This window comes from Otolemur garnettii, unplaced genomic scaffold, assembly GCF_000181295.1.
Source record: "Otolemur garnettii isolate 467f Iridium unplaced genomic scaffold, OtoGar3 scaffold00021, whole genome shotgun sequence".
NCBI classification, from domain to species: Eukaryota; Metazoa; Chordata; class Mammalia; order Primates; family Galagidae; genus Otolemur; species Otolemur garnettii.
In genome coordinates, this window is record NW_003852416.1 from 24,783,404 (window position 1) to 24,800,512 (window position 17,109).

Consider the following 17,109-nt stretch of genomic DNA (forward strand, 5'->3'; position numbering starts at 1 on the left):
AGCCGCGAAGCCTGGGCGGGACTCGGCAGCATCTGTGCATCTGCCTAACTTCTACCGTCATCTAGCGGAGAGCTGCGGCACCAGCTCCTTCGCGGCAGCCAGTTGCCAAGCGACGGAGGCACTGCCGGGTCAGCCTAAGGAGGCGGAGCAGACTGAAGGAACTGTAACGACAACGCTTTCTATTGGCTAAAAAGCTTGCAGCCGTCGCCACGAACCAATGAGAAGATGCATTCGGATGGCGTCAGACGCTGTGCGACTCCTCCCAGCCTGGCTCTAGCAACGCGTCTAGGAGACTGCTGAGGCCCACTTAGGACCCTCGGAAGTCTGTGCCGCCACATGTGCGCCACGCAGCTCGTGCTACTGCAGGTGTTCTTCCTGACGTTCCCCGAGAATGCCCAACCTCAACCCACTTTTTCCTCAACAGGGGCAGTACCCACCTCTCCAGACCTGGGGTCCGGAACTCAGGGCGGGACCCCCCAGTCCTTCTCGGCGGAGACTGCAACGCCCCCAGCCGAGCCTGGGATCTCTACAGAGGGCCCTCTTGTGACCTCCTCGGCATCTAGAAATAGAACAGTGGGCCCTACTCTCGTGACCTCCTCAGCTCCTCAGAATAGAACCGTGGACCTCTTCCCAGGTGAAGGGAAGGGTTATGGGAGGTGGAAACTACCGACTTCTCAGATCTAAAAATCTGTGAACAAAGTGGAATTGCTGCAAAGCTAGGAGTGGGACTGTCAGAAGAGGGGCAATTAGCACTTGGAAGAATTCGGGGAATCCTCATCCCGCTCACTTTACTTTATGTTGTGCTTTTTATAGTCTTACCGATCTGTGTCTGTGACTTGACTCTTGGTGCCTGCGACATAAATTGCTGCTGCGACAAGGACTGCTATCTTCTCTATCCAAGAACAGTTTTTTCCTTCTGCCTTCCTGGCAGCGTAAGGTGAGCTGCTATGTGCAGGCTGAATCCTAAAATGGTTTGGGGCCTTGAATGGGTAATATTTGGAAGTAGAAAAAGTTAGCCTTCGTTCCTCCTACCCCCACTTCCACTGCTAGGACATTCCCTGAGTTTTTCCTGGGAGTAGCCTTCTCTTGATTCTATAAAGCAGGAATGTCTAATAGAATAAGACCTTTACGTTGACCTATAGCAACTCAAGGAGTTCTCTCTTTGGCATCTGACTACCATCCATGGACCTCTCTTTAGACCTACTCTTCCACTTCTAATGTATCTTTCTTTTTCTTCACAGGTCTTCAAGCTGGGTATGTGTAGACAACTCTCTTATCTTTAGGAGTAATTCCCCATTTCCTTCAAGGGTTTTCATGGATTCAAATGGAATTAGGCAGTTCTGTGTCCATGTGAACAACTGTAAGTAGAGACATGTTGGCTTTTCTTATTGTCTATCCTTTGCCTCTGGACTTTTTTCATTTCTTTTTTAAACTTTTTATTTTGTCCTTTGACTCTCTACCTCTCTTTTACCTCTTCTGTCTTTATCTTATTACTGAATATTTGCAATTTCTTAAACCCTATTGGCTGTGGATCAGAAAACTCATACAGAACTTTAATACTTTAATCATGCCTCTTAGCACAGATAATCACAGATAGATTATATTGCCCACTTGGTACAATCACCATGAAGACACTCACTGACTACCCAGTTCTGGACATATACTAGACACCAAATATTACTTGAATGGACATCTTTAACAAATGAGTTTATGCCAAGCTCTTTATTATTTCATGGGCAACAATATATGAGAAGGAATTACTATGATCTCTGTCCTGCCATTTTCTCACCAGCTACATCAATTTGAGCTAATCCTTTAGCATTTCCAAGCTCATTTCTTAATCTGTAAAATGTGAAATAATATCACTGGCTGTGAAAGTGAACATGCTCTATAACTGTACAGTGCAATAAAGATGGGAGATGGTTATTACTGGAATTTTTAAATGGACTTAGAAATTTGCTAGTAACAGCTATGACATTTCTAAAGATAGGAAGCTAACATACCATTTTTTAGTGTCAGTGATGCAGTGCTTCTGCACAAAAAAGATTTAAATGTTCCTTTCATCTTGAAAGCCAAGTCACCTGATTTTATCTCATTGTAGAAAAGAAATTGAAAAACTATATTCATCTCAGAAAACATTTGATTTTTGGTTTGGCAGGGACTTGAACTTGAAAGCATTTATCAGAAGCCTTGTGGCCTTTTAGGTTGTAGGAGGATAAAGAAAGCAAAGTGAATACTTCACTTTAAGATAAGGCTGCCAGCTTGGTGCCTGTGGCTCAAGCAGCTAGGACGCCAGCCACATACACCTGAGCTTGCGGGTTCAAATCCAGCCCAGGCCCACCAAACAACAATGATGGCTGCAACCAAAAAATAGCCTGGCATTGTGGTGGGCACCTGTAGTCCCAGCACTTGAGAGGCAGAGGCAGAAGAATCGCTTGAGCCCAGGAGTTGGAGGTTGCTGTAAGCTGTGATGCCGTGGCACTCTACCCAGGGTGACAGCTTGAGGCTCTGTCTCCAAAAAAAGAAAAAAAATGGTAAGGCTGCCCTTTCCTTTCCACATCTTCTACCACCTTCTGAATTCAGCCTTATGACCATGCTCCAGAGCTATTGCAGTAGCACCCACCTGGTGCTCCCAGCTTTTAATCCCCACTGCTGCTTCCTATACAGTCCTGCACACTGCTTTCTAGCCCAGTAGATCTGAACTTTCTTTCCCTCAACAATGCCTGAGAAATGTGGCTACTTCCATTATTAATAGGGAATCATTGTATCAATGAGCTATCTGTGAATGAGGCTGGGAAGTAGATTCAAGCTTAATAAGAGAAAAAGCAACAGCTTCTCTTTAGTTCTGATTATTTGCCTATCTCCCTCACACATACACATGTAGCATACACACACTGTACACACAACCACATAATATCACTTTACTACAGCACTTCTCAACCTATGGGTTGCGACCCACAGGAATTGTATTAGAGGGCTGCAGCATTAGGAAGGTTGAGAACCACTGCTTTACTAGATTAATCTTTCCATAACATTTAATTACTAGGTCTGATAATTATGTTGTCTAACTCATCCTAGAAAAAGTGCTACATACCTCATTGCTAAGTATCACTATAGTCATGTTTCGTGTACTCCCCTTGGGAAGCTACGCACCACACCAGCAGCTAGACTACCCTAAAACCAGTTTTGGAACTCATTTTTTGGAATGGCCATCAGAGCTGTTATCATAAGGCACATAAAACATACAATAATAATGAATGCCACTCAGCAAGACAGTCACACATCAGTATTAACACAGCAGTGAGACACCGATAAACCACAGTTTATAAAACCTTACTGAGTTATTTGTACAGTGCTGCCAGTGTAAGCCCATGGTGACAAATTTGGGAACTTAATCATCAAGTGTCATATAACAGCTCTAATGGTCATTCGAGAAAAAGAGTTCCAAAATTGCTTTGGGCTCTCTTCCTATAGCTCAATGAGTAGGGAGCTGGCCACATATACTGAGGCTGGCAGGTTCGAGCCCAGCCTGGGCCTGCTAAACAGCAATGACAACTGCAATCAAAAATAGCCAGGCATTGTGGCAGGTGCCTGTAGTCCCAGCTACTCAGAGGCTGAGGCAAGAGAATCGCTTAAGCTCAAGAGTTTGAGGTTGCTGTGAACTGTGACACCACAGCACTCTCCTGAGGGCAACGTAGTGAGACTCTGCCTCAAAAAAGAAAAAAACAAAAGCAAAATTGCTTTGAAGGGTGGAGTAGGTCCTGGCATTGGTGCATAGCTTCCCAAGGGAAGTATTTCAAAGGTGATCATAGTGATATTCAGCAATGAAGTGTGTAGCACTTTTTCTCCAATGAGTTCCCACTACCTATAGAATAATATCCAGCTTCTTTAGCTTGCAATCAAGGTGTGTTCATATTTAGTTTTTTGTTTTGGGGTGTTTTTTTGTCAGGCAGAATCCCTTCACTGCTCTGCCCTGTGTAGGTTATAGTTCTTTTTGTTTTTTTAATTGTTTGAGATTCAGTGAGGTACAAAGAATTAGGTTATACTGATTGCAATTGTTAGGTAAAGTCCCTCTGATAAGTGTGTTCTGCCCCCAAGAGGTGTGTCATATACCATGACCCCCTCATCTCCCTCCCACCTCCCCTGGCCCTGCTCCCTCATTCCCCTGCCCCCACCTTGTATTAGATCATCTCCTGCCTTCATGTTAAAATTGAGTACACTAGATTCTAGTGCATTCATATTTGATCCAACATAGTTTTCCAGCCTTTTCTCCCAGTACTCTCTACATTGACCTCTACTTTGACAAAAGTCATCTACTTATTGTCCTCAAGATATGCCTTGCATTTTTCCCGAGTTTGTGTTTGCTTTTCTTCTTTGTATTTGCATTTTAAAATTCTTAACTCTTCCATATGTCTTTTCTTGCTCACCTATTGGAAGTGAGCCCATCCTCAGAAGTTCTAAGGCATTTATTGTTTGAGTCACTCCCTTGGAACTTACACAGTTCCTTGTATTGGTATCAGTTTATATGAAAATGACTGATCATATCTTTGTTTTCCCATAGTGCTTAATATCTACTTATAATGATCATCAGTAAAGGATGTTTTTGGTCAAAGATAGTACACCGTGATGAAGTAGGGACAAACTTAGACCAAGAATCAGGAGCTCTGCAATCTACTCCTACCTCTATGGCTATTTGCTATTCTTTAACCTGTGGAGTATCTAAATTTCCTATGAGGTTGGGTCAGATGATCTCTAGACTTCCTTCCTCATATGAAATTGCATTAATGTAAGTACCTTTATACTCTGTTAAGTACAATAATCATGTATTAAAGTAGAAATTTTAGGCAAGAATTCTCCTTAGCCTGTGATTACCACCACTATCACCAGTATCTGCACTGAAATGAGTGACAAAATGTTAACCTTCTCTTATTCATTTAGGCCATGAAAAAATAGCCAGGTAGATATTTGCCATCTCAGTTCGTCTTATTTCTAAGCTTATCTTTAAATTTTTTTTCATTTATAAAGATAGAACTAACTGCATTTTACTTGTATATGTGATAAATATCTCTTTCATGTGATTTTCTGGGTATGAGTTCTGAAGGAAATGGTAAAGCAGCTCTTGGAGGCTTCAGAATTTTTTTTTTTTTTTTTTGAGACAGAGCCTCAAGCTATCCCCCTGGGTAGAATGCCCTGGCATCACAGCTTACAGCAACCTCCAACTCCTGGGCTCAAGCGAGTCTCCTGCCTCTGCCTCCCAAGTAGCTGGGACCACAGGCGCCTGCCACAACGCCTGGCTATTTTTTGGTTGCAGCCATCATTGTTGTTTGGCAGGCCCAGGGTGGATTCCAACCCACCACCTTAGGTGTATGTGGCTGGCACCTTAGCCACTTGAGCCTCAGGCACCGAGCTGAGGCTTCAGAATTTGAAGATTTCAGATTAGAGATAGAAGTTAGCCCATAGACTAGCAGCATCAGCATTACTGTTTCACTGCAGTGCTTTCAAACTAAAATATGCACGTACGTTCCCTGGAGATCTTGTTAACTGCAGTTTATGACTCACGTTAGGAGACTGGGAGTGGCCTGGAGTCTACATTTCTGACAAGCTCCCAGGTGATGCTGAGACTGTTAATCTATGAACCTCATGTTGAGTATCAAAGATCTAGGAGATGTATACAAAGTAAGTAGTCTGAAAGGCCCTGGAGTTGACAGTTGTGCTTATTTATCTCATGCTGTATCAGAAAGCTGAAAAGTGAATTAAGATGTTGTTATCATGGAGGATTGAGGTCAAGCTTAGATAATGTAGAATCCTTGTTGCCTTTCAATGATGCAGGTCTTGTAACCTTTTGGTCGTCCACATGACCATATTTATATGAAGAATGACATTAACATAGTACACATTTCTGCTACGTTTTTTCAAGTTAGCCAAAAACTTGGAATGATAAAGCAGAGTAGTATCTATCACCTGCCACCCTCTGGGCAGGACACAGCACCAGGGCCCTTTTCCTGTATCTCTCTCCTGGTTCTGAAGGGCCGTTAAGAGATAGTTACATGAAATCAAGGTGTCAGCTGGGCAAAGGTCCTGCCTTGGGGGCAGAGTCCACTAAGACCTGTGGAACTGGCAGTGACCGACTAAAGAAATATAAAGTTAGAAACGAAGGCAAAGAAAGAGACATGAGACACAGAATAGAATTAAAGCTGGGAACTCAGGGGTCCTTTGCCCATTTGCGGGATTTGGCAATGGCCCAGTGTGTTTGCTGTACTCTGCTTTTATTGAAGTCTATTTGCCCAGAGGATAAGATGAGGGAAGAAACAAAGATGCCAGCAGTTTCTCTGAGTCAGCATATCAGCTCCTATTGTTATTATTTAAGAGTTTGACTAGCCTTAAGATATCTGAAATCTGAGTCTTGTATTGGGAGAGCCTCCTGCTTGAGATCGCACACACAGATATTTCTAGGGAGGTGTTAACTCTGCTGTGGAATAAAACGCCACTGGCATTTAATCAGAATCAATGGAAGGGAGGATTTTTCTTCCCATCACCACCACAGAGGATCTTCCTCTGTGATAAGGGATATAAGCTCTTCTGCCCATATCTTGAGGCTCCAGCTACTCCCTTGATCTCTCCCCCAGACAAATGCAAATCTCCACAATGGGTATCTGCTTTGCCTGTTTACTAGGCAGGAAATGGTCCAGTTAATGTATCTTTCTAGGTCTTTGCTATAGCCTCTTCTATGACCATTTTTCCTCAGAGTGCTCAGAAACCCAGCAGGGGTGTTTGTAAACTGTATCCCCAACAGACTAGAATTTCAGAAAGGCAGGAAGCTTGCTAGCAATGGCTAGCTTAAATGTAAACTAGCTGACTTTCCTTTGTTCCAACTCATTCAGCTTACTTTTTAATTTTCCTCTTTTTCTGGGGGTGCTTTCCCTTACCAAGAACAGGGTCTTCGGTCCTCATTCTTCCTGCAATTATTATATACAGTGAATGGGGTAAAACACATCCATAAACTTGAGAGACGGAAGGAAACATTATTATTAGGATTTGTCAGTTGAAGTTCAGAGGAAATAAGATCTAGGGAGGACAGATCAGTCTCTAATTTTGTCATTTTCCTAAGGAAGCAGTACCATTTTGTTCTATCAATGACTCATTTTATATAGGGCAACTACGTGCACAAGTGTTATTGAGCTTACTATTTTCATCACAAATTGCTAATCATACACATTCTTGGCCATCAGAGACTTAGAATGGACTGGCCTTCGTTGACTATATTTTTATCTCAGATCTTAACACTAAAACAATAATTTAATTAACAGACTGTTAATAAATTGAGAGAGAAATTGGAATTATTACCTCTGTAAATGGAACATTGTTTGGGAACCTTCTGGGAAAATGTTCTGTAACTTGATCTAAGTGATGCTGACACAAGTACAGTAGAACCTTCATAGTTGACCACCTCCTAAAGTTGACCAGATTTTCACAGACCAAACATGTACCACATGTACGTATCAATACAATAGGCCTAGTCCCTTATGTTCACAACCTCCATATGTTGACCACTTTCTTTCAGTTCCTTGGGTGGTGAACTTACAGAGATTCTACTGTATATAAATTAGTAAAAATGTTTCAAGTTTACGTTTTAAATGAGTGTATTTGCATACTTTTTATATATTATTTTATATTTTTTAAATATAAAAATATTTTTTTCTTTTATCTAAATGCTTTTTCTTTTAAAAAACATTATAGCAAAATTAAACTATTTCCAGAAGCTCCAAAAGGTCAATGCAACCAATTTCCAGGCCCTGGCTGCAGAGTTTGGAGGTGAATCATTCACTTCAGCATTTCAAACCCAGTTGCCATCAGCTTTTTACAGGGTGAGCCTGGGTAAGAGGATGGGATTGTTTGGTTTGGCTTTTCCCTTCATTGCAGACAAATGACAAGGTACCTTTGCAGTACCTCCCTGCATCTAAATAAACCACCATCAGCTCTTTGGAGAGCAGTACTGTCCATGTAAAGAAGCTGTTGCGTTCACCTGTGTTTCTGCTTTTCTTTTCTGGTGTGGTTCAGTCCAGTCTCACTGTGAACAAATTTTTCCTATATTTTATTCAGGCTGGGGACCCCATTCTTACTTACTTCCCTAAGTGGGCTGTAATAAGCTTGCTGAGACAGCCTGCAGGAGTTGTAGCTGGGGACCTCTGTGCCGACACCAATCCTGCAGGTGAGCAGGGCAGAAGCATCAGCCTTTTTGCTCAATTTAAAATAGGCTTTCTCATTTACCACTCTCTTAATCCTTTGTGTTCTAAGGTTTTCTAGAAAGTAAAAGTACAACCTGCACACGTTTCTTCGAGAACCTGGCAAATAGCTGTACCTCGGATTCAGCCCTCAATGCTGCTTCTTACTATAACTTCACAGTCTTGAAGGTGGGTGTCCTTTCTCTGTCACCACTGCAAATTTGAAGTCAAGAGTTTCCCACTGTTGTGGATTGTAGAAAGAGCATTGAACTGGAATTCAGAATTCCCAAGAGCTATATAAAAAGTAGAGGGCCTAGAAACCTTATCATTTGAAGACAGATGAAATAATTGGGTGTATATAGTTAGGATCATCACTCTTCTTGCTAACAGGATTGGCTGGTGGGGGGGTGGTGTCAATGGATGGGAGAAGGTGACATCTCAATATTTCACCAAATGTCTTGCTTTTGCTGTCAGTAGAGCTCTGTCAAGATTGACAAGCATCACAGTCTATTCATCCTCTTGTCTAGCTCTCCACTCCCTGGATTTTTAGTGCAAGGAGAGTTGGAGAATCAGGTGGAAGAAAGGAAGCAAATAATTCTAATATATTGATTCTACATACACACACACACACACACACACACAAAAGAACCAAAGCCTGCTGGTAGTAATATGAAGCCCTAAGATCCTAGTTATTTTTGTGAGGTATATGCACTCATGTCTCTGCTGTTCTTTTATTCTAGGTTCCAAGAGGTATGACTGATCTGCAGAATATAGAGGTATGATACTGTTTATATCAGGGAAAAGGAGAAAGAATATTTGGCCCCTTCTCATCTGAGGCAATTTCAGTCTCGATTGTAATGGTAAAAGATGTAATGGGTGGTGCCTGTGGCTCAGTGAGTAAGGCGTTGGACCCATATACCGAGGGTGCTGGGTTCAAACCCAGCCCCGGCCAAACTGCAACTAAAAAATATCCAGGCATGGCTTGGCGCCTGTAGCTCAAGTGGCTAAGGCACCAGCCATGTACACCAGAGCTGGCAGGTTCGAATCCAGCCCAGGCCTGCCAATAATGACAACTATAACCAAAAAACAGCCAGGTGTTGTGGCAGGTGCCTATAGTCCCAGCTACTTAGGAGGCTGAGGCAAGAGAATCACTTAAGCCCAGGAGTTGGAGGTTGCTGTGAACTGTGATGCCACAGCACTCTACCCAGGGTGACAGCTTGAGGCTCTGTCTCAAAAAAAAAAATTGCCGGGGGTTGTGGCAGGCATCTGTAGTCCCAGCTACTTGGGGAGGCTTAGGCAAGAGAATCACCTAAGCCAAAGAGCTAGAGGTTGCTGTGAGTTGTGACACCATGGCCTTCTACCAAGGGTGACAAAGTGACACTCTGTCTTTTAAAAAGGAAAAAAAGATAATGTAAGCATGATGTTGCAAATAGTTAAATACAGATGTAAAACAGTGCTTTTGCAAGTATGTTCTATAATAACCTCATGAAATAAAGATTCTAAGGTTTAGATAAGTTTGGAAAACTTTGGGTTAAGTAAAACTGCATTTAGGGTGGGCTTCTTGGAGTCTTTAATTTACTAGAGGCCCTTGTTAATCTCTAAGAGGGGAGTATTGAATATAATATTTCTAAAACTTACTTGATCATGGAACCCTTATTTTATGTCTAAGAGAATTAGCGTTATGAGAAATAAGTTTTAAGAAGTGCTGGTTTAAGGGCAGCGCCTGTGGCTCAAAGGAGTAGGGCGCTGGCCCTATATGCCAGAGTTGGCAGGTTCAAACCCAGCCCTGGCCAAAAACTGCAAAAAAAAAAGAAGTGGTGGTTTAGAAAGACTTTTGAATTTAAGTTGTAGGCTGGCAATGGAAGAAGAGAGAAAGAAAGGAGATGGTTAAGAGGAAGAGAAAATACACATTTTAGCACAATATCTAGCAAGAAGAGAAAATACTGCTCTTAATTTTTTTATTTGCTCTTTCCTTTACTAGTTCCAGGTTCCTGTAACACTTGTATCACAGTCTGATCCTCCTGTGTTGGCTGGAAACATTTGTCAGAATGTTGTTTCCCAGGTAGGGATACTAACCTCAGTTTCTAGACTGAGGTATATTGATCAGCATTGCCAGAGATACTTCACTCTTAAATACCATGCTGAATTTGTGCTTTGCCTGAAATTTAACATGTCAAGAACTGAGTCCATCATCTTTTTCTCTATCATGTTTTAATCATTTCCATTGACCATTCTCTGTCCTCCAGTATTTCAGGTCTAGAAAATTAAAATTATTTCTGACTCTTCTTCCTTTGCTCACATGCAGCTTATTACCAGTTCTTACTTACTGGTACATTTTCTTGTATTGACATAGTGTCATCTGAAAGTCTGAAAAGTCATTTTCTTTTCCTCTATTCTCTGTCTTCTAATCAATCCAACCTAATAAAGCATCCTTTTAAAAACTATGCTGAGAAATTTAAGGTTACCTTCAATTGCTTTTTGATGTCTATCCTCAGATATTATGAGAAGAGCCAAGTAAACTGAGTTTCTGTTCCATGCTCACCTCTGCCTTTGTTTTCTAATTTGCCTTTTTCTGCCCATAATCAAAGCTTTTTTTCCTTTTCAATCCTCCTATAAAATCACCTCCTCCATCAAAGAACTCTATCCAATAAATAAGAAAATGTAATACAGGATCATGTATATCATTTCATGGTATTTCTGTTTGGCATTTTTAATACTACATTTTCAGCCTTCCTCATTCAGTGGTAGTAAACCCTTAAAAACAGAAAACCTGTCCTAAATACAATTGGCTCAATAACTGTTTGTATTAATTGATTGTTCTTTTACATTTCAGGTTATCTATGAGATAGAGACCAATGGGACTTTTGGAATCCAGAAAGTTTCTGTCAGTTTTAGGCAAACCAACCTAACTGTGGAGCCAAGCACTTCCTTACAACAACACTTCGTCATTCACTTCAAGGTTAAAGCCCTTCTCTTATAGGGGATTGAGAGGGGAAGAAATATTGAGTTAGAATAGTAACCCTGCTTCTATAATGTGAAATAGAGTTAGAATATGAAGACTTAGTTCAATCTGTTGACATTTAATATTTCATAATTTAACCAAAAGTTACAGGTATTCTGCAGATGTTTATTCATTTTCTCTGATTCTCTATCTGGTCCAACAGGCAGGACTTCAATCTCAAATCAAAACTCTTTTTTTAAATAGTTGTTTTGAGGCCAGGCAAGGTGGCTCATACCTGTAATCCTAGCACTGGGAGGCCAAGGCTGGTGGATTGCCTGAGCTCACAGGTTTGAGACCAGCCTGAGCAAGAGCAAGACCCTGCCTCTAAGAATCGCTGGGTGTTGTGGCAGGCACCTGTAGTCCCTGCTATTCAGGAGGCTAAGGCAAGAAAATTGCTTAAGCCCAAGAGCTTGAGGTTGCTGTGAGCTATGATGCCATGGCACTCTACCAAGGGCAACAAAGTGAGACTCTGTCTCAAAAATAGTCATTTTAAATCATAAACTTAACCAACATTCATAGAAATTCTTTAGCTTTTCTCATATTCAGAATTTTATTCATTTCCCCCTTAATCTAAGTTTCCAGTCTTGATCACCACCATTTGACTGTCTTCTACTTCTTTCCTCTTTTTGAACCTAGCAGAGTTTTCATCTCTACCTTCAGGTGATCATCTAAGTCCTGTGTCTGTCAGAGCTCATCTCTAAAATATCTATAGTTGGCTCGGCACCCATAGCTCAGTGAGTAGGATACCAGGCACATACACCAAGGCTGGCAAGTTCAAGCCTGGCCAAGGCCTGCTAAAGAACAATGACAACTGCAACCAAAAAATAGCCAGGCATTGTGCCAGGTGCCTATAGTCCCAGCTACTTGGGACACTGAGGCAAGAGAATCACTTAAGCCCAAGAGTTTGAGGATTCTGTGAGCTGTGATGCCAGGGCACTCTACCGAGGGCAACACAATGAGACTCCATCTCAAAAATAAATAAATAAAATATGGATAATTAAAGTATATTTTTAAAAATTACATTTAAATCCCTCTGGTTTCAGCCAAGCTGAACATAACCCTAAATTGCTAATAAATTTTGAGAAACAGGGCTAAGGGATCCTTGGTAGATCCTTGATGATAATCCTTGATAAAAGTGGCATATAGTGAATTTCAATATTCAGATCACTGAGGATTTATTTTAGTGACTTTTTTAGAAGTAAAATAATTGGAATAGAAATTTCTGCAAAATGCTACAACTGTGGAAAGAAGATTGTTCATTGTAGCTTTGCCTCAAGGAAGAATACAAAGCCACACCATAGAAGATAGGGAAGCATGCTTTTCTCCACCAATGACTTTTCTTCACTTTTTCTGCAGAGTTTTCAACAGAGAATAGCTGCTTCTCCTAAAGGTCTGAGAAGTGGGAATCCTGGCTATATCGTTGGGAAGCCACTGTTGGCTCTAACTGGTGATATAAATTACTCAGTATCCTTTTTAGAGCTGGGCAACCTGTTGCAGCCTAATGAGAAAAACCATAGAAGCTGATCTCTTGGGTTTTTCAATTCTCAGAGTTCCTCCATTTTTTAGGTATTCAACACTTCCTTTACCAAACTATGAATATACATTATGTTAAGAATATTTAAGAAATATTGGGTGGCACCTGTGGCTCAAAGGAGTAGGGCACCAACCCCATATGCCGGAGGTGGCAGGTTCAAACCCAGCCCCGGCCAAAAAAAAACCTGCTAAAACAAAAAGAAATACTGATGCCACCAACGGCTTTATATGTTGAACTGGTCAAAGGTGAGGGTTGGGTGATTTTTGTTTGTTTTAACAAGATATTTATATACTGGTATATGGTTAACCATTTTTGGAAAAACAGTAAACGTCTCTGTTTTTTTAATTACTAGAGGAAAAAACACAAATTTTTGACTCCCATAATATATTAATAAAATATAAATAGTGATAAGGAAAAATAAGAGCATAAATTTTCCCTCCTTGCCTACTTTGTTCACCTGTTATCTCCTTGACCATCACTTTTCTACTTCAGATGACCCTTTTGCAAAGCCAGGGTAATGGGATTTGCTCTGTTAAGAGACATGAAATACAATTTGGAGTGAATGCAATGTCTGGATGCAAGCTTAGGTAAGCTTTGCTTCCTACATGATTTCTCACAATTTTGCCTCTGCTTATAGAGAATATATTAGCCTGATAACTTCTATGTTTTAAATGACAGTTCAGAGAATACTAGTTAACAATAGTCTTTATTCTAAATAGCATTAATATTGCTAAGTTTTCTACCATCCTTAATGTCTACTAAGGATTTCTTTCTCCAACCTAATTTATAACATTTCTGGTGTATTAATTAATATACGGTATTAATATGGTTGTATTATTATATTAGAATTGGATTTCAGCCTCCATGGTGCTTAATTACAGGCCAAAGTTTCCAAACTGCAGCCATATCCAGCAGGAGATTTATCAGACTCTTCATGGAAGGCAGAAACCAGAACATGTTGCCATCTTTGGTAATGCTGACCCAGCCCAGAAAGGAGAGTGGACCAGGATCCTCCATAGGAGTTGTGGTGTTTCAGTAAGGATAGAAATATACTTTCTAATGAAAACTCATTTTCCTCCTTTATAAATTATGGATAGCAAAGTTAAAACCATCATTGACTATATAGATAATATATTTGTCACAGAAGAAAAAGTGTAAGAAATCATGTCCATTCAAAGTTACTATTTCAGGGTAAGTTTACACCTAACTTATGTTTTTTTAACTTAGAAAAAGTTAAAATGTAGAGATTGTGGTTCAAAGTCACACCATATATTTCAAATATTCTCTTTTATTCTTGAATATTCATTTGATCAGATTCTTTCATGAGGTTAAAATTATGCTTTTTCTCTCATTCTTATAAAAATTTACATTAAAATACATTATCTAGGGCTAGGTGGGTGGCTCACGGTTGTAATCCTAGCACTTTGGGAGGCCGAGGCAGGTGGTTTGTTTGAGCTCAGGAGTTTGAGACCAGCCTGAGTTTGAGATTGCTATGAGCTATGATGCCACCGCACTGTACTGAGGGCAACAAAGTGAGACTGTCTCAAAAAAAAAAAAAAAAATCTAGTTAAAAATTGAAACTATACAGAACAGTGTCCTTCTGCATGCAGTATCCTTCTGCATCTTTCAATTAATCTTCCTAGAGTACCACTTTAAGAATACCATGTTTCTATTCTAGAAACTTTCAAACCTCTGATTCCTTCAAAAAGACTTTTTGGGTGGATTTCATAATCTATCCCCTGGATGTTGTCATCTTTAACTTTTCATTGCTACTGTGTTTAAACCTTTTACTTTAGCCAAGTTGTCTGCTGAAGGCCAGTGCCTCCCACACACCTGATACATAGGAGATACTCAGTAACTATAATTTAATCAGTGAGTGTCCCTCCATGGCATTATGTGCTATTCTAATGGCATTCTTTTTTTTTTTTTTTTTTTGAGACAGAGTCACTATGTCGCCCTTGGTAGAGTGCCATGGCGTTACAGCTCACAGCAACTTCAAACGATTGCTTAAGCGATTCTCTTGCCTCGGCCTCCCAGTGGCATACTTTTTTATATGCCATCTCCCTATCCAAATTTGCCATTAATCACCATTTCTGCAAGATCGAAAATAATAATGTGGTCTAATGTGAGCTTCTGTGTTCTTTCTTTATATTCTATTGTTATATGATACTTGAGAAATAATGGTTATGTAATGCATAGTGACTAATTATAGGCAACCATCAGGTAATTCAGGCAAATGCTTCTTTACCCTTCTGCAGGCTATGAACTGTACTTCCTGCTGTTTCATACCAGTTTCCTTGGAGATTCAGGTATTATGGGCATTTATAGGCCTCCAGTCCAACCCACAAGCTCATGTATCAAGAGCCCGATTCCTATACCAATGCCAGTCTATAGAGGTAAGTCATGGCTCATAAAAGACCACTAAGCTTTGCAAAGCATAGATTGTATTATCAGCTATTTGGTGATGAGATCGGTTTTACCAATTTATATTGCCAACCAATGTTTGTTTAAAGTGGGCCAACATGGTCACTGAAATTAACATGTTGTCATGTTAATTTTTTACCTCTTTTCTTTTTTTTAATTTCCTTGCCCCAGGTTATAGGTTAATTTCATTTAAATAATCCTACCATTATTATTATGCTGATTGATTCAACTGCAGAAAGTATTTTCCACAAATATGTGTTTTATGTGAAAGTCATACACTTACAAAAGCCTCATGGCTTGATGACTTGGGAGATACAAAAAAAAATTTTTTTTAAGTCTCTGAGTTTGTTGATTGCAATTAAAGTTACTACTGTGCCTAGTTTGTAGTCATAAATTCTTGGTTGTCTGTACTCCTTTAAGTGAACACTTTAGGCTGGGCACAATGGCTCACGCCCATAATCCTAGCACTCTAGGAGGCTGAGATAGGAGGGTTGCTAGAGCTCAGGAGTTCAAGACCAGCCTGAGCAAGATCAAGAGCCCACCTCTACTAAAAATAGAAAACGTAGCAGACATGGTAGCATGTACCTATAGTCCCAGCTACTTGGGAGGCTGAGACAGGAGCCTACAAATTTGAGGTTCCAGTGACGTATGATGATGCCACTGCACTCTAGCCCAGGCAACAAGAGCAAGACTCTATCTCAAAAATAATAAAATAAAATAAATATACTCTTTTAATCGGTAGTAAATATATACCTAATATTTATGATGTGTCTTCAGACAGCTTTAGCATCTGCCATGGTTTTAGAACCGAATCCTTAGCTTTAGAAGTTCAAAAACATGGTGTTTTTATTTTACTTAGAAATGATTGGGTCCTGTTGAAATGATTCATCTATAAACTGGTTCGCCAGTTTGTTAACTTTTAAAACAGATTAAAATTCTTATATGTTGCATTGCATTTATATATAACCCAGAAAAGACGTAAACTTGAGACTACACTTCAGTCAAAAGTAAAATGCCATTATCTCTCCCTCACTATAGGATTGGGCAATCTAGCTCCCTGTGCCTATAAATGAGGTTGGCACTCAGGCTACCAGAAACTGTATTAATAAGAACATTCTCTTCCTGTTTTGGCTTACTGAACAAAATAGTAACTATTTCCGTAAGATTCATTTAATCTGTTACAATTGTCAAATTTTTCTAAACTATCTCTTTATTCTTTATTAGTTTCTACATTGTTTGGAGAGAGAACCACAAGGATTGTTCATTGAATTTTTTCCAAATCTCTGGTTCTCTTAGGCATTGAAGCTACCCAGTACCTCTTTCTTGTCTAGATGTTTTAACCAGTACCTTTGTCTATTATGTTTTAGAAGTTAGCTTTTCAGATTAGTTTGTCCCCTCTACATAAACTACACTTTATAGTCATTCAACCTAAATGGCCTAAGTGAGTGACACGTGAGAATTTCAGCTATGCTGCCTTCAGGCATGTAACCAAAGAAACATTATCTTTGTTAGTAATATGTCTTTTCTTGGTCTTTCCAAGGTCATCTTTCCAAGGATGAACTAAAAATTAATTGTATTGAATTTATTGAGGTGGTATAGTATATACAAAACCATCTTCCTTAGGGTGATTTAAGGGATTTGCAAATATAATTTTAACTATCCAAAAATGATCATTTTATGGGCTTCCTTGAGAAGCTTATCTCCATGAAAGATGTTATGCTCCTGTTTTTATCAAGAGTTCTGAAATAATAGTGTGATATCACAAAAGTTAATCAAATATAAGCATTTCCTTCTACAATAAAGACAATTTTATCATCTATATAGAAAAATTTTAGACTCGGCACCTATGGCTCAAGTGGCTATGGTGCCAGCCACATATACCTAAGGTGGCGTGTTCAAATCCAGCCCGGGCCCACCAAACAACAATG

The 17,109-nt window shown here is 40.0% G+C and overlaps 1 protein-coding gene across 3 annotated transcripts in view; it reads left to right on the forward strand.

The window, feature by feature from the left end:
* Positions 1-321: 321 nt before the first annotated feature.
* TCTN3 (tectonic family member 3) overlaps positions 322-17,109 on the forward strand; it is a 29,612-nt gene continuing 12,824 nt past the window's right edge. For 2 of the 3 annotated variants that reach the window (XM_012803552.2, XM_023511604.1), the window contains exons 1-13: positions 322-634; positions 814-937; positions 1,242-1,360; positions 7,738-7,865; positions 8,101-8,209; positions 8,296-8,411; positions 8,963-8,998; positions 10,204-10,284; positions 11,056-11,181; positions 12,580-12,687; positions 13,250-13,344; positions 13,639-13,792; positions 15,016-15,153. In XM_012803552.2, the coding sequence (XP_012659006.1) occupies positions 337-634; positions 814-937; positions 1,242-1,360; positions 7,738-7,865; positions 8,101-8,209; positions 8,296-8,411; positions 8,963-8,998; positions 10,204-10,284; positions 11,056-11,181; positions 12,580-12,687; positions 13,250-13,344; positions 13,639-13,792; positions 15,016-15,153 (1,632 nt within the window). In that variant the 5' untranslated portion in view covers positions 322-336. The remainder of the gene's footprint in view (positions 635-813; positions 938-1,241; positions 1,361-7,737; positions 7,866-8,100; positions 8,210-8,295; positions 8,412-8,962; positions 8,999-10,203; positions 10,285-11,055; positions 11,182-12,579; positions 12,688-13,249; positions 13,345-13,638; positions 13,793-15,015; positions 15,154-17,109) is intronic. The other variant, XM_023511603.1, reaches the window with a different exon arrangement.